At 35.5% G+C, this 17,962-nt stretch overlaps 1 protein-coding gene across 8 annotated transcripts in view; it reads right to left on the reverse strand.

Moving 5' to 3' along the window:
- The window catches only part of LOC147078852 (mannosyl-oligosaccharide alpha-1,2-mannosidase IA-like), a 607,020-nt gene that overhangs the window by 517,086 nt on the left and 71,972 nt on the right, over positions 1-17,962 (reverse strand). The window contains exon 2 of one of the 8 annotated variants that reach the window (XM_085950274.1): positions 9,015-10,038. The exons of the other annotated variants lie outside the window; for them this stretch is intronic. Within the exon in view, the coding sequence (XP_085806400.1) occupies positions 10,018-10,038 (21 nt within the window). The 3' untranslated portion in view covers positions 9,015-10,017. Of the gene's footprint in view, positions 1-9,014; positions 10,039-17,962 lie in introns of those variants that run through there. 8 annotated transcript variants of the gene reach the window in all.

Here is a 17,962-nt window from a genome sequence, read left to right on the forward strand (position 1 = left end):
ATATTGGCGACGTAAAAATTCAGTTTTGACAGCCAGTTCCGAATGATTCGACAACTGGGCGGTTTATCGCGTAAATCTCTGTATCATTTTTATTAGTCGAACTTTGTACCTACACATGTGGCGAATATTATACGACTAATTTTTCGTAGTCCAAAGAAGCGTACCAACCAGTTTTTACACCCTGGTTGTAATAAGTTATTTTTTATTCAAAATTGTAGGAGTACACTGGTATGACCGCATCAAACGCTCGAGTTCGTGAGCAGACCCGTCAATCGATAATAACTTGTGCAATCACTTGGAGGCGCTTTACGACATTCTCGGACATGTGCTACGGTTGACATCAGATAGTGTAATAGTCCGAATCGTCATAGCAAAGGCCCACAGATCGACCGTACTTAACCCTCGACGACGCCATAAGGGCGATCGACACGCTGTATGTCCTGGGCTATGGAGAGAGATGCTAAAGTATATGAAGAGAGATGCTGTAGATAAGAATTATCCCTTGAAACCATGTAGGTATCTATTTTTCGTACACTTGCATGACAAAATTAATTTTAATTAACTTTACTTCTTATATAGGTAGTAGGTAGTAGGTGCAAAACCATGCACAAACTACGTTATTGATCATCCACCACGATTCAATTATTTACAATACCTTCAGAAGTGGGCTGCTCTCATGGTGCAGTGCGTAACGCGCTTGCTTTCTACCCGATTCGATTCCCGGTCAGTACACAATATTTATGTGTTTTTCTCAATGCCTGAGTGTTTGTGATTGTTCAAAATTACTAACAACCGCCTTGTACGAAAAAGCAAGGACATGGTTATTAATAATTCTAAAAAATAAAAAAAAAATACCTTCAGAAGCAATAATATCACGTAGCAAAAGTTACCGCATCCCTATGACCAAGTCACCGCAATCCACTGGTTTTCAGATATTGTCTTACTTATGACACAGTAGAGTAGAACGTTTCCAATTGTGTTATTTTTTAAGGTTATATAATATAATATTGCTGCTATAGGTATATGAAATACGAAGAGTGTTATATTTGTTACATGTAAACATCAGAGACCCCTATCCATCAGTGAATACAAAATTGTGCACGGTATCTATGTGCTGTAAAAATAATACAACATTTATAAAAAACGAACGTACGGACGTATCAGATAGGGGGCATGTCCGCGGTATGGGGCAACCGCAGACACTTTGAGATACTACACTACCTTGTCGCGTCCGTCCGGGTTTTTGCGAAGGCAGTGGTTACGAACAGCGCAATCGAAAAAGCCACTGTTTCTTTTAATTCAGAGCGTTGGAGCGGAGCTCGGAGCAGGAGCACTGGAGCAATGGGGTTTTACCCGGGGCAGGAGCGGAGCCGGAGCACCGAAAATTTGTGGTGCTCCACTGCTCCGGATATTTTCTTTATTATTAAATTTTCGTCCAAAAATCCAATGAAAATAGTATATTTCGCACTTTGCAACACTGGAACTATTTGAAATACAGCAACACTGTCGATTGATAAATAACCTCACCTTTTTGACAGAAGAGGCAAATAATTAGAGACGATTTGCTGTCAGTTTTGTTTAATAGAATTACTTAATAATGAAATTGACGATTATTTTAAAACTATTTATTTTTAATACATATATAATACCTACGTATTAAAACTTTTTACACGGAGCGGAGCAACCCAAAAAAGGTTCTGCTCAAACCCTCTGCTTTTATCGCACTTTTCGTATACTAAATCAAAATTAATCAGTTTTTTATCGTTAAATTCATGAGACAAAATATTTTTTTCGAGTTACCAGTATGTAATAGAGTTTATACTCTAGTTTTTTGATTACCTATAAAGAAATATGACATAGAGGGTTTTGCCTCTTAACACAATATAATTGACGCAATTAAAAGGAATACTTTTCTTCTAAATTGTCATGACAAATTTCATAAATTTATGCACCAGCAATTTAATTTATTATTGAATTTTGCTCTACAGTCCAATACAATGATCTAGGTCGCATTACTAATTGGTCACGTAACAGATTTTTTAGAAGAAATGGATTTTAGATATTTGCTTAACCTATTAAGTCCAAACACACATTGCAAAAACAACTGTAAGCCGACACATTACCTCTAGGCCATCGCTAACTATAATAATATAATAATTACCAATACGTCAGTGAATCAAAAATCGAAATTGTTATATAAATAGTTTCTTGTTTTTATTATGTAACTATTTCAACAAAAACTTTTGTAACTATTTGTTTAATTTAAAAAATATATATAGTAATCTATGAGATTATATTATCTACTTAACATTGATGTTGTATAACTAACTAATTTCTCACAAATTAATATGGCAATCGGTTTAGGATTGTCGACAATAACACAAAAGCTTAGCTATCACTGTTGCATTGAAAGCACTTTGCGTCACCGAGCTTTTATCAGTCGGCACGAAAAGCTCTCGGTTCCGAACTGCTGAGGCAGCGTCGACGCGGCTCGCTCCTGAACCCTGACGAGGATTGGCGGGCGCTGATAAGCCAAATGTCCACTGATGCAGATGACCGAAGAGTGTTACTGCACAAAGCTGGGTATTCAATGAGCGCAGGTTGAGCAGGGATATTAGTAGGTATAATATCAATGCGACCTTTAGGATTTACAGTGATTAATAGCATCTGTATTGTTACTTGCACCAATAGTATGTGTTAGCCGCTGCCGGACAAATAAACCCTTACCCAAGTAGACTATAATTCTCTCATCGTTTAGATTTTCAATACAAATTTAGATTCACTCAGTCAGTTCCAAGCATTAATATCACACATAGCAATCAACAATAACATTAAAACTTTTTCCATTATTTCACCGGTCCTATGCTTTCAGCGAGTTATCTCGCTCTATGAGGCCGTGATCGACACCCCGCACATACAAATTTCTCGAGTAATCTCGCTCGACTTCAAACTCAAATTTATTACTAGGCACTGTCGATTGATTTACATAATCTAAAAAAATAAACACACAGTGACATCTGTTTGAATAAATATGAAATACTCAACTACATTGAAGTTAATCCCTTCAAACCAAAATCCGCCCCGCACCACACTCAGTCTTAATAGAGCGTATCACGGGGAAATACTGAACCACAAATATCGGTATAACAGCGATTGTAGTAAGAGCTTCGCTCTATATTTAAGGTATGTCAGATACTGACATAGTAATATCGTGAGGTATACAAAAGGTTAAAAGTTATTTATACATAATTTGAAAATACCCCAGATATGTAGGTACCTACCTACTAAAAAACGCACGACGGGACTTGAATCTGTAACCCCTGGATTCGTGCCAATGTGCTTTATCAATTAAACTACGGGCATCTTACTTAATTACGACGAATTTAACTAGTAGTTCTGCTAAATGCTTAGCAAATTTCGTTTGAGGAGATTGTTGCCAACTCTTGTAACTTCAGTGACCATCATCCTCAGTATTGAGGCAAAGGATATGAAGAGATGTGTTTACAAACTATGTCAGTCATAAAGAATGTTATGTGCCATGATTGTGTTTTAAGTTTTAAGTAAGGGTGGCATGTACGTAAGAATCGAATGTAAAAGCTTTTTGAAATGGGTCTCCTAGTCTCGATGTAAGCTTATTGCTATTGTTTATAAGTTTGCGGAAACTTTGTGTAAATATTATTGAAATTTCCGTTGTTCACTGTTTACCTTTGATCTCGTATAAGGTCACAAAGTAAAGCTCAGTAGCAGGGTACGAAAATGAACTAATCTTGTTTCAATATTGTATTAGAACATTTTACATAAGTCCTATAAAGCGTACCGAAGTGAGATTGTATTTAACTAACAAGAATTGTTAACAATAACTAATAATAATTGTATTAAAGGCAATTATATTAATGTAAATAAGTAGGCTTATAATATATTATGCGTTGGGTACATATTTTCTGACGAGTACGTGGCGTAAATGAAATAAAAATATCATCGTATTGTTTTGCCAATATTCGATGCATGGCAGAGTTTTCTCGCGAATATTATATTTAAAAGATCTTGGCATTACGTTTGAAACTGGCATTATTTAGTAGCAATATGGTTACCTACCATTATTTGTACAAAGGCGCTACAAATGTTGGACTTCCCGGTTCGGATATTACAGTATTAAAAATTCTTTATAATTCCTTAGTTCGATATAGGCTTGAGAGTGGGTCTACTGTTTTGGGCACTACATCAGTTGAAGTACGGCTTTAAAGTTCAGAAGAAATTCTTGAGACTCATTCACTTGAGACTGTATTAATACTATCTGTGTTATTATCCAACTGATTTTCTGAGGTATGCTGACATACTGTGTTCTAGAAGTAAGAAGACACCTATCTATTTTTGTCTACGTTCTTTTTCCGACTTATACGGGGTGTAAATGCGAACTCTGCTATGTTTGGTAGTATTCACAATTACCTTAGAAATCGGGATCAACAGTTAATTGTTCTCCCAAGCCTAACCACCCATTGGCAATGCCAATTGGGATATATTCCACCGACGTGTAAACGTGAGGATGAGTGTAGGTGGACGTTGTTTTATAAATTATTAAAATAGGGTCTACCTAGGCGTATTTTCACGTAGGTAACTACTTTATAATTTTTGTATTTACTTATCTTTTTTATGCCGTTTATTTAATAATGCTCACATATGTATGGTGATAAACAATTCAATCCGTGTCAGCATATTGATCGGCAATATTAAATACCCATTTCCCGTAGTGTCCAATTATGGCAAAATCAGTAGATAGCTGAATGCAATGATTGTTTCCGCGATATCCATTTTTCCACAAAGTCAGCTATACCAAGAGTTGGGTATTTCCCGAGAAAATCTCAATCTCGAGATTCGGGATTTCCCGACATGATGAAATTTTGAATTCTCGAGATTCGGGATTTCCAGAAAAGAATTCTCGAGAAATCTGGAAATTTAAAAAAAAGCCTGTAAAAATCCTAAAAACAGACAAATTCCAAAAAATATGATTTTTTTATTTATGTAAACAAAATCGACTGTGTTTAAGAAAAAGGGCGTAACCCTCACAGAACAAATTTTACAGGAGGGGCAACAAACGTTTTTTGAATGATTTTAGTTTAATATTTTTTTTTAAATAAGCACAGACATTGGGTACATGATGATTGGGTGTAATATCGTTTCGATCTAATAATAATTAAAGAAGTTATTACAGAAAAATCATTAAAATTAAGCGTAAATGCTTTTTTCTTTAAATTAAAACTTAATTAATCTCAATTAAAACCTTAATTTAGATAATAATTCGGCATTTGCGACTTACTTCCTTTTTATAGAACATGTATTTAGTTGTATACATTGTTAATATCTAATAAAAGCACTTTTCGAAAAATCGAGGGTTACGCCCTTTTTCCTAAACAAAGTCGAAATGGAAGTATTAAAACAAAAATATTTCAAAACATTACTTCTTAAAATAGAATTTCAAAAAACACAGACTGTCAATCACTGCGTCTGACAATCGCGTACGCTTTTGAGACACTAATTTTCCTGATGTTGCAAAAATTGCGCTCATTTTGAGTCGACGTTAGCTTAATTGTGTTAAATGCCCCGATCAGTCCTTGAACGTTTTGTGTTTTCTGTCCAATTTTTTCATATAGATAATCGTTTTTTCAATTAATATTTGATAATAAAGAAATCCCGAATCCCGACAAAATATTCTCGAGATCCGGGATTTCCCGAAATGTTAAAAATTTCAATTCTCGAGATTCGGGATGGAATGTCTCGAAAATTTCTCGAGAATTCCCGTTGGGATATTCCCGAAACCCAACTCTAGCTATACCCGATGACGCAAACTCCATATAGTAGCTGACTCAATTATGTATAATAATTATTTCCTAAATATTCTTTTCAAGATATTATTATGTGAGTACGTCAATAAATAGCGGATCATAATTCATTGGATGTGTCACTCGAATATAAGTTCCCGGTCTGTTAGTATCTCAGTCTCGGAATCGCTCCGCACAACATCTCCTTCTACCGACATCGGACCTCGGAACAGTATCATAAGTATTGTAACATAACTACTGTAACATACTCTTGTACCGACTGTTTACGCTGCAAATAAAACTCGTTCCTCCATCCACCACATCATGCCTCCCACAGTGGTGACTCCCACATATGTTTGTTTTTAATAATATCCCTGTTGTTTTCTAATTTGTAAAGTTCTCCATACTATGTAAATAAATTAATTTGAATTGATTATGATTTGGTTTTTCGAATTGCCTGAAATTCAATTCTTTGAGACATAAATTATTTACTATTCATCCTGAATAAAGTTTTCCAAATTTTATCTGTATCGTTGGTAATATCGAAGAATATTTTTTAATTGCGTATCAAAAAATATAAATGTCATATAGCAGAAAATACAAGATGTGTCACGTTTTCCGTCGCCTAGGCTGTAGAAAGCTTTTCTTTTCAGTTTTCACCAGAGCATATAATAAAATATAATAACATAAAAAATGTCATTAACCTCGAGTTGTCCATCATTCAAGCTGGCATCACCCGACCGTAGTCTGAATAAAATTAAAATTATCATGTTAAACTGTTTGCACATTGTTACTGTGTTTTGCGTCAGATAACAGTGACAATGGTGTTTAGCGAGTATTTGACAGCTGTTGTCGGCGGATGGAAACAGCCGTTAGTAATTTCCAGATAACCGATTACAATATACCTAATACAATTTAACAATCACTGAAAATATATAACTGTAATAAAAAAAATAGATATGTAGTTAACACAGTGTGGGTGATAAATGTGGTAACATAGTATCTTAATATTATATCATAATTCGCTGAATAGCCATTGAGTGCGACGATGAGATCGTAATAGCTTTAAATGGGCCATTTTTTTTTCAAAACAGTGAACAGTGGGTCTATTCTATACTTATCGACCGCTAAAGTGATAAAGTGATAAATATTATCATTATTATCAAACTTAGCGATAGCGCTCACAGAACGCGTCGAGCGGGCGAAGTCGGCGAATGCAGTGTTTATTCATAACCATAATCACACGTCTCTTCCCGCGCATTACCCTTCACCTATGTAATATGCGGCCCAAGCAGCACAAAATAAATATTATTACAGCGCCTCTCATAACAAAGCAATAAAAATATTATATTATTTCGGGGCTTGTAATTAAAATTTACGACGACATTATTCAACCAGCGATAAACTGAACACGCAATAAAATTAAACAATGATTCTCTGTTATTAAATAATTGCTTTTCGCCCGTCCATCGACAACGCCTCGAGCAGCGTAATTTTGGTAGCCGTGTTCAATGAATGGACTCCATTGTATTTTCTTTCATTCGTATCGCCGAGAAGCGATGATTCGCGAAAAAACGATGATTCATGCGGCGTGCGCGTATAATGCGTCGTGAAATCCAGTGGGCGCTGGCGTATTTGATTACGTTGTATTTTCGTTGATTTACGCGCCACTTGTAGAAATTTTGCGCGAGCGCCGCACTCGCTGCGTCAATGGGCTTTATGCCTTAGGGTAGGTTTGTATCAAAATATTAGCACTTATTGTAACAATTACACGAAGCTGGTTTTTATTGTTGCAATAAGTGCTATATTTTAACAGCACCTATCTTGCTGCTGTTAAAATATCGCACTTATTGCAACAATAAAAACCAGCTTCGTGTAATTGTTACAATAAGTGCTAATATTTTGATACAAACCTACCCTAAGTTTGATACTATTTATTACTTTAGTGTTCGATAAGTATAGAATAGACCCACTGGAAGAATAAACATGGTGGATGAGAAGCTTTGACCTGCGCGACCATTATTTTCTTAAAATAAAATTTTGTATGACTGACGAAGCTAGTCTTTTCTATTGCTGCAACAAATCGTCTATTCAATTCTAAACTATCCTAGACGCCAAATCTTAAAATGTGCAGGAAAGCGAAATTTAAAAATTATGAACCTATACTTAATTCGATTTAGTTCCGTAATATCGAAATATTAAAAATTATTTTTTTTGTGTTTCAAATTACAATAAATTTTGGGGAATTTTTTCCAAGTTCAAATTTATGAAAAATTCAATACATTGGCAAATAATGTCACTTAGGATACTTAAGAAGTGGCATGAAAATAATTGTTTCTTAGGCCTACCGCGCATGGACGATTACATAACCGGCCGGTAGCATTCGGACAATCGTTGGTTTGCTCGCGCATGATCCAAATTATTACCGGCCAGTATGTTTGAGCGCGCATGGCGTGATATAGATCGCAGGCAATGCGGGCGCACTGAAGATATGCTTCCGCACCGAAAAATGGCGGACGCAATATAAGAAACGTCAAAATGGATTTTATAGAGCTTATATTATATAATATATAGAGGTTTTGTATAGATTATCAAACTGTTTTAAAATGTGGGTGTGTATATTATTAATTTATGAAGAAAGAAACTGAAAAAATGGGACTGGTACGCGCATGCAAAGCCAATAGGTACGCATCGATGAACTGTCAAGTCAAATGTGGCGGTTCGATATATGCGTGCGCTACATTCGACCGCGTCACTTGTGCGTGCATGTATGATTGCACTCTCGGCCGGCCATGACTTGTCATGTGCGGGCTCTCATTTAAAAGCATTGCCAATGGGACCCCGGCCGGTTCGAATCGGTGTAAAATTTTGTGTCTGAACACAGATTTTCAATTCGGCCGTTCGCTCGATCGTCCATGCGCGGGGTTGCATTGCAATACGATGGTTACAACTCCTCGATTGTTGACCGTGCGATAGGAAATCGTTCATGCGCGGTAGGCCTTTAATTAAATATAATCCAAAACATTTAGGTTTATACAGAAATGTTGGAAATTTCATAGAGAATCGATTGATGTATAAAAACGTATTTCGAAAAATTGGCGTTTAGGATAGTTTTAGAATTGAATAGACGAAATGCGAAAGTGTACGATTTAAATTGGTGTAAAATGTTAACTACGCGTTGGAACTGATTTAATTTTTGATAAAAGTCTGATATAATTGCTACCCTATTATATAGGTAATATGAATAGGATATATTGAATCATACGTTAAAGATATAGTTAAAAGGTCAATGTAGTTATGTTGCTTGTATTAATAATAGCTGTGCCAAAGTTTGTGAAGGTAATTTTTGCTACAACGCGGAGCATATTGACATCCATAGAGTGGATGTAATCCTCATAAATTATACACGAAAAACGTGTATAACTATTTTCAACTATTAGTCTTTTGCTATATTATAGGAAAAACCCAATAATCATGACAAGTGACGTCCAAAGACAAAATGCCGCCTTATTTTTTTATACTTACAGTATTTTTTATTATCCGTGTGCGTGTCGTTTTTGGTCACCAAGGACGTTGAAGGGCAACGGAAATAAACTATACATCGCGAACCCGACAAAAAATTATAGTCCTGTTAAATCTTTTATGCTAATTAATACATTTTGTATCTAACCAGTGAGCTGATTTTTTTAATGGAAAGATATTTTCGTTATTACCATTATTTATCTATTATACCAAATGATTCTCCTCGATTTGCCGCCCTTCAAGTAACTGCCGCCCCCAAGCGACGCTCAATCTGCCTACCCCCACGGGACGTTACTGATCATGACGTTTTCGTTTAGGTACACGTAATTTTAGAATGTAAATACTAAATTTGATGAATTGATCGTAGTGTAAAGACTGATTTGAATAGGTAAACGATATGTGCTAGTCAAAACTGTTTTGTCTCATTTTTTTTATTTCAAAGGCAAGTCTGACTGACTGTCTCGACTACTATAATAAATTATAGTCTGCGCTGGGCCTTAACCTTAAGTGCGGCACTTTCTGTGAACGCTAATACAAATAATGAATGGGAATCCGTTAAACATTTAACAGTCCGTTATTGTTGATACAGTAGGAATATTCATGAAAAACGTGATAATGAGATATTAAATCATTTTAAATGGGTACTTACAAAAAACAAACAACCCCCATCAATTTTGTTCTAATAGGCGTAGGATCTTACCTGAAAAAGAAAAAAAAAATATTTTATTTGTGTGATCATTGACTGAAAGAATATTTTTAAAGACTAAAGAGAGTACCTACCTATATACTATAAAAATGAAGCATCATTATGGAGTGGTGGTAAAAACAATTTCTTATAACTGTGTTAAAATCCCGTTCGGTAGAAAATAAACAGGGCTTCAAACCGGAACTGAACCAAAAACCGGAAAACCGTTATTTTTGTTGGAACGAAAACCGGAACTGACCCAAAAAAAATATCGGTTTTTTTGGTTTGCTACATGTTCAAACACGCGCGTTAACATAATCTTACTCCCTACTTGTCGTTCAGTTGTGGTAGTATTTTAAAATATATATATGAATACGGCCGTGCGGTACAACATAACCATTGGTTTCGGAGCATGGCGCCGTATAAGTAGGTACCATAAAATGTTCTGAATTATGGTGGAAAATAAAATTTGAATACAAACAAAAACATTTAAAAAATAGTCACTCGGAGCTGAACCGAAAACCGGAACCGAACCGATATATATATATATTATATATATTACTTGAACCGGAATGATAGCCGTAACGAAAAAAATACGGTTAGAAGCCTTGAAAACAATTAAGGAATTTTCCAATATACATGCTTCTGCGCATCTATTCTACACACAAGACTGCTCTCGGCCGCTACGGCAGCTGTCTAGGGTAGGTTTGTATCGAAGTATTAGCACTTATTGTATTCGTTCTTTTATTTGCCGCACTTTGTAATATGCTGCCCTTATGCAGCGCATGACCTGCATGCCCCCACGGAACGTCACTGGTAGAGTATACGTCTTATATCTATGCACCTTTTTTGCACTTTTTACTATACTGATACGCCTCTTTGCCTGATTACCTCGCATAAAATTAGATCAAAATGATATTAACTTGTATTAATTATAATATCGTCGGTGTTTTGTAAAAAGAGCGAATCAATCATTTTGGCGAAATTGAGATTTTAATGAAAAAACAATAAGTACCTAGCTCACTACCTGTGTAAAAACGGCGAAGTTGTATCTCCACAGGAGAGTACCTATCTACTTAAAAACGATAATCGTAAGGGCGAATATCCACTTAGGTACTCTTACGGATAAAAAGCGAATGTGACATATTAAGCCATTTAAAATATTATATTATAAAGCCTATTGTAAAGACAGTTCTTTCTAAGCTTTATTATAAACTTGTTAGACATATCATCCACATGTAATTATTAAATAAATGTCAAAAGTTAAAAATCCTCCTCCTGTAAAAGAGCATTTTGGTTAATTCGCCTCTTTCACAAAACAGCGACGATATGTACTTAATAAATAAATAAATAGATACATAATATATAGATTTATGTAAAAAAAAATATTAGAATAATATATTACTTACATCATTTTCATCCTAGAGCCGGAGTGCTTATGAAGAATATTATACTCTACTTAAACTACATATTTTGTTTTATTTTAATTTATAAGTATACAATTAATAATAATTACAAGATAAAAAGAACTTTTTATATACCACGTTTTTAAATTTTCTGTTGAATCATAAAAACTTGACAATTCTATGTATTAATAAATACTTTTTTTTGTACTTGATAGAAATACTGAATAAATATATAATACTGAAATGTCATTTTGACTTCCATAGTAACGCACGTATATATTAATAATTTAGTTGCCAGGACCCCCTTAGCAACCAATTTACTTTTTACGATTTTTTTCCGAAATAACTTTCCATACAAAACAGAATTAACTGAACATGGATTCAATTCTGCTTAAAGATGGCTAAACGTATCAGAAGAATGCACTGTCATCGTGTTATGATATATTCCAAAAGTTTAAATTGTTTAGCTAGTCGGGAAGTTAGTTAAAAATCGATTATTGCAAGATTTGTATTGGACAAACAAGAAAAAAATGTATACTGGACAAACAAGAATACGAGCTAATAAAAACGTGGTAATAATAAAATATTCTATTTTTCTCTACCGACTTCCCATCCTTCATAATCACGACGAAATATCTTCATTTTAGACCTCAACTAGTCACACAATGAATACATAATCTTTAATGAGCGTATAAAATATCAGTATTGCGGTAAAATAAAACCGACAACATCATACAATAATTAATAATGATGTCGATGTTAATCCCATGTCGGCTTTGAAAACAATATTAATACATGTTCAAGTCAATATCAAATGTCTATTAACAACCGCTGGTAACCGCTGTATGGCTCATTGTTCCATAGACCGCAATTTGTCCCCGATATTATTAATTCACATAATATTAACTAAGTACTTACTAGATATTAAACAATATTTATTTTGTAAAACCAAACCATACAAATACAATTTAGAACATTTATGTCAATGCAGCATTGATATACCTACTACTGGATGAATCATATGCTTCTTAAAATGACGCCCGATTTTCAGCGACTCGGCCAGTGCTAAAACTTACTGTTTTAATATCAGCGGACTTAACTCGATATAAGCTCACTTAATATTTGTCTCGGAAACGACCTGGCAATAATTATGAGTAAGCCCGATCTAGCTTGCATCTTACTCTAACTAATAGTCAGCGCATGACGACTTGCTCTGTCCGCTCAGACATGAATTTTTGATGTAGCTTGCAATCTTTGGGTTGCAGACAATCATCGAAAATACAACGTAATCAAATACGCCAGCGCACACTGGATTTGACGACGCATTATGCGCGCCCGCCCCATGAGTCATCGTTTTTTGGCTTCTCGGCGATACGAATGAACGAAAATACAATGCAGTCCATTCATTGAAGGCGGCGAGCAAAATCACGCTCTGGAAGCGTCGTCGATCGACGGGCGAGAAGCCATTATTTAATAACAGAGAACTCATTGTTTAATTTTATTGCGTGTCCGATATTTCGCTGGTAGAATAATGTCATCGTGAATATTAATTACAAGCCCCGAAATAATATAATATTTTTATTGCTTTGTTATGAGAGACGCTGATAATAATAATTATTTTGTGCTTCTTGGGCCCCTTATTACATAGGTGAAGGGTAATGCGCGGGTGGGAGGGGGCCTACTCAGTAGTGAGCGCGTCGAGCGCTTTTTTTGTGGACTTTATGCCTTATGCCGGGTCCACACTGGCAACATGTCGCGCGACAACCTCGTTAAATTTTACGATAATTATCATAATTACTTAAGAAATTTTACGATAATAATCATACTTACCGTAAAATTTAACGAGGTTGTCGCGCGACATGTTGCCAGTGTAGACCCGGCATTAGGGTCACTATTCCAAGAACGCAAATTTAGTTTTACAGCCAGGGCAATACGGGTGATATTCAGGAATCCATGTTAACGGTCTTAACGCATTATACCTATAAGGAAATATTATAAGACGATATTCGTAATATCTTCTTTTGTGGTACATTTTTAAAATGACACTTGTATGGGAACTCCTCATCTAGTAGTATATCAATGCAATGCAGAGACTGCATCTGAGTCTGAGACTGCGTATGGTACGTTATTATGTGCTCTCAATTCTTTTCTATGGTATGGAAGTATGGAGGCTAAACCAAGAGATGTCACGGAGACTTGAAGCTTTCGAGATGTGGCTGTATAGACGCATCCTCAAAATTCCTTGGACTGACCGGGTGACAAATGTTGAAGTTCTCAATCGAATGGGGAAGGACCGAGAAGTTCTACGTAGGAAACTACAATACTTCGGCCACATTATGAGAGGACAAAAACACAGCATTCCCCAACTTGTCATTCAAGGAAAGATCAATGGGAAGCGTAGCAGAGGACGGCGCCGCATTTCGTGGCTTAAGAACCTCCGTGATTGGTACGAGTGCAGCTCCACTGAACTGTTCCGGGTAGCAGACGACAAAGATAAGATCGCCTTGATGGTGGCCGACCTCCGCTAGGGGATGGCATAAAAAGAGAATTTCACGGTTGTTTGCTATCGTATACAGTTTTTTTTTGGTTTGAAGTGTGTTTTTTCTCGCATAACGTGTATCTAGGACTCATCGCACAAGAAGGAAACACGGTGGCAACCCAAAACCCTAAGCCCAGTCGCACATTGAAAATTGTCTCGACCGGAATATAGACATAAATCAAAACTGGAAACAATTTTGCAACTATGTTCAGTGCGCATAGGCGAGGATATGCCGGGACAGTGACGTCACGCGTCCTATATACGTACCGGTGCGACCAGTGCGGCAGTAACAAGGAATAAAAAATAAAGTATTAGTTGTCATTATTAAAATATCGTCGCCTACTACGCACTCTCATTTGTTTCTACCAAAGCTTTTAAAATTTGCACGTTAACGTTACAGATACAGCACTGATGTGCTTATTGCTATCTCTATCAATCCCGTTAGTTTGTGGTGTGGGAGTATATGGATATAAATATAATATCCGAAGTGTAGGCAATACATGGAATATTCGTTTTATAATTAAGAATTATTTTTTCAAAATTGAAAGTTACCAATCGGGCAACACAGAATTAATGGGAACTGAAATACCTAACGGGTGTCGAGTAACAGGCAACTGATCTCGAGTGTGGATGAAAATGGGTTAAACTTAATATGTCATTCTAAGCTTGTCCTTCGTTCTGACAACTGCTCTTGATTTATTCACTGATGCTCATTCAATATTGATGTATTTGAAGGTTGCAACACACACTATTGCACGTTTATAATGTGTCGTTAATTTTCGTAGGACACTCGCACATTCAAAACCCTGCGTCAAATTGTAAAAGTATTGGGATATAGCCAATCGGAATTTTATTTATTAATCTGTTCTGTGGGTGCGACATTCTGGTATTATACCTGCGCCACATATCAGGTGAAATATATTGTTTGGGACAACTGTGTTTTTTTTTTCAAATCAAAATGTTGCGGAGGTACAATTACATGTGTTTTTGTGAATACCAACAAAATCACATCGACAAATTCGACTTGTTGCAGTCGTAGCGAATTTAGATGTGCGACTCGGCTAATACAATAGATGTGAACATTATGTCGGTATAGATAAAGGTAATTTCATTATCTCTAGCAACGAAAAAAATCATCAATATTTATTTGCAAATTTATTGCTGGATATTCTGGTTTTCAATGAAGGATTGATTAAATTATTTTACTCTCCAACATATTATACCACGTAATTACCTACTATTTTTTCCACCAAATTGATATCCCAACCTCCTTATTATCTCCATGGCTGTATAACGATTACCATAAGAATAATCGCACGTCCAGTGTAAAAACTAGTAATCTACCGACAGTCAATGCGACATATACCCGCATCTCACAAACAGTCTCCACGATAATAATAAATTATCAACAAGGTGCTTTAGAATTCAATGAGTGTTTGCCCGCTATAGAGCGCGCACAGTGAACTACACTGCCCTGCTAAGTAAAAAGACAGTGTCTATTTGGAGATCATGTCAGAACAGTCCAATAATTTCACATAGTATAAGAGAAAGGGTTGTTTAAAACTTGGGTTCTCCATTCACTAAAATCAACAACACTGTCTTTTTTACCTAGCAGGGCATTACAAGTGTAAGCGAAAAGCATAATATATAGTGAGATTCTCATTGTCCACTGACAACATGAAAGTTAGTGCCCGTGCTCCTTCCATCATTCCCACCCAACCTATCCATACAGTCCACTCAATTTTACAACCACCGTAATTACGATACCATTTAGATACGTGTATTCAAATTATTATGCGAATAATTAATAACGTGAAGCCATAAAAATAATAATCGCAGTTTGTAGTTACTGCAATTATTATATTTTAGTAGTACCTGCAGTCTACGCCAGTAGTGTGCAACCTTCGGCTGTTCTCCTACTAAATGATAGTTACACCAGGAAAAAAAATTAACAGACCCAAATAATTACCACGTGTACTAGGTTTTCAATGAAATATAGTACGAGTACAATGCTTTCATTGATTAATGATTAATTATTATAACTTTTCGTGAATTATACTGCATTATATGATATTGATATACTTGTGTGTGCAGTATTTTGAGGAAACAATGTGATGGCGTCTCTCATAAATAAACATCTGCTTGGACATGGTCACGACTATCGTCATATCGATACCTGGTATCGGTATCGTAACGAAAGAAATTATCGATACTCCTTTACGCCCCTAGTCACGACAACACATCAAACCTGTTGCATAAAAATGATAAACCAGCAAAATTTGGTATAAAGTAATTTGACTTCTCACTATTGGAGGAAATCAAAATGTTCCTCGTTGACATTGGAAAGTCAATCTATGCTAGCAGATGGTATCAACAATCTCTCTGCCACATCACATCTATCATGTTGTAAGTATGTAAGTGAATAATTTGAGTATAGAGTGAGTGGGTACGTACATATTTAATTAATACACGTCTAGACCAGCGATTCTCAAATGGGTCCAAGTGGTAAGATTAAGGCTTATGCGAGAGTTATAGGTTTTCGTATGATATACTTAATAAAGGTATTACAGAAGCCATCGTTCTATTTAAGTATATCCCACTTGTAACCATCAAATGCAAATTCGTCCGCCTGAACAAAAACAATGCATAAGTGTACGAATGAGAAAGTATTCGGCACCCTTATAATCTCTGCGACACGTGCTAGAGTAAGATAAAAGGTTTTACAGATGTGTGAGATTACTTGCTATGGTGTTGCCGCCAAAACTTAGTTTGTTGCTTTAAGCGTCGATAACCTGCGAGCGCGTGTTGCTAAAATTGCTATTTTTTGTGTTAAACATAAAGTCAGTGGTAAATATTTTTAGTTAATTAAGTAGAAAAGATAGTTATGTGTGTTGTATTAAAATGTGGTAGCCGTACTGATAAGCAAGAAGATGGTATTACGTTTCATAGGTAAGTTGATACATGTTTGCGATAATTTATTTGTGTATTATCATATATTATTTTAATATCAAGTGACCTAGTGTTTCTTTAAAATAACTTTAATTATGGATATCTTTACCTAATGGTTGCATTTTGACCGCTTAAAAATACTATATGACGTAAAAAAAGCGTCTAGTGCGAGCAATTTGGGCAAGCACTAGCGAAATGGTATAATACGGTCTCAAACATTTGTGTACGAATGCATTCGCTCGCCCACAAACCAAACGCACGGCACGCAGCTTCATTTAGCAATGCAATGGGTAGCTTCTAGACAGTGGCGAAGGCTCCATACTAAGCGATTATTCAAAGCTTACCTTCTATTTTCAAGTATTTAATTTATATAAATAAATATCTATATTGTAGGACATTGTAGGTTATAATAAAAATATTGATTGCCATCTATCGTCGTTATTTATAAGTAGAGCTTTTAATTTAGTCATGTTTCGAATCAAAAATAAATGACGGAACGTCCAACGTGAGTGCTATTTTTAGAATTATTTCAACGATAATCCAAGCCGAATTTTCTACCGAAATTCAGTTGCCAACTCCATGCATGTCTGGGTTTTTGTTCGAGACTCAGAAGCGTTAACAGACAAGCTTATTCGAAATGTTGATTTGTTTATTGTCTTTGCTTATCTTTAAAAGCAAATAATAAGGATGATTAAAAAAAATAATAACTATTGTGTTCGATCACATATAATTTATAAATTGTTATTAAAAATAAATATTGTATTAATTCGCGATTATTATTTAGGTTACTTCAGTCATATACTAACATAACATGCTATTCACAGTTTATGGCATTTTGACATGTCAAAGCGGTGGTAAAGGTTTATTTTATAATACAAAATTCATTGTGTTACTGTGAATGTGGATAAATTATCTCATATTGTACCGAAATCATTCGCCAGTGCTTTAAATATATAAGTATTTATTAAATTGTGTAGTGTCCCGGTAGAAAATGTGCGAACGATTGCATTTAAAAATTATCAAAGCTTGACCTTCCAAGGGTTCA

This window comes from Rhyacophila brunnea, unplaced genomic scaffold (genome assembly GCF_057557595.1).
Source record: "Rhyacophila brunnea isolate RB1 unplaced genomic scaffold, BYU_Rbru_1.0 scaffold_10, whole genome shotgun sequence".
NCBI lineage: Eukaryota > Metazoa > Arthropoda > Insecta > Trichoptera > Rhyacophilidae > Rhyacophila > Rhyacophila brunnea.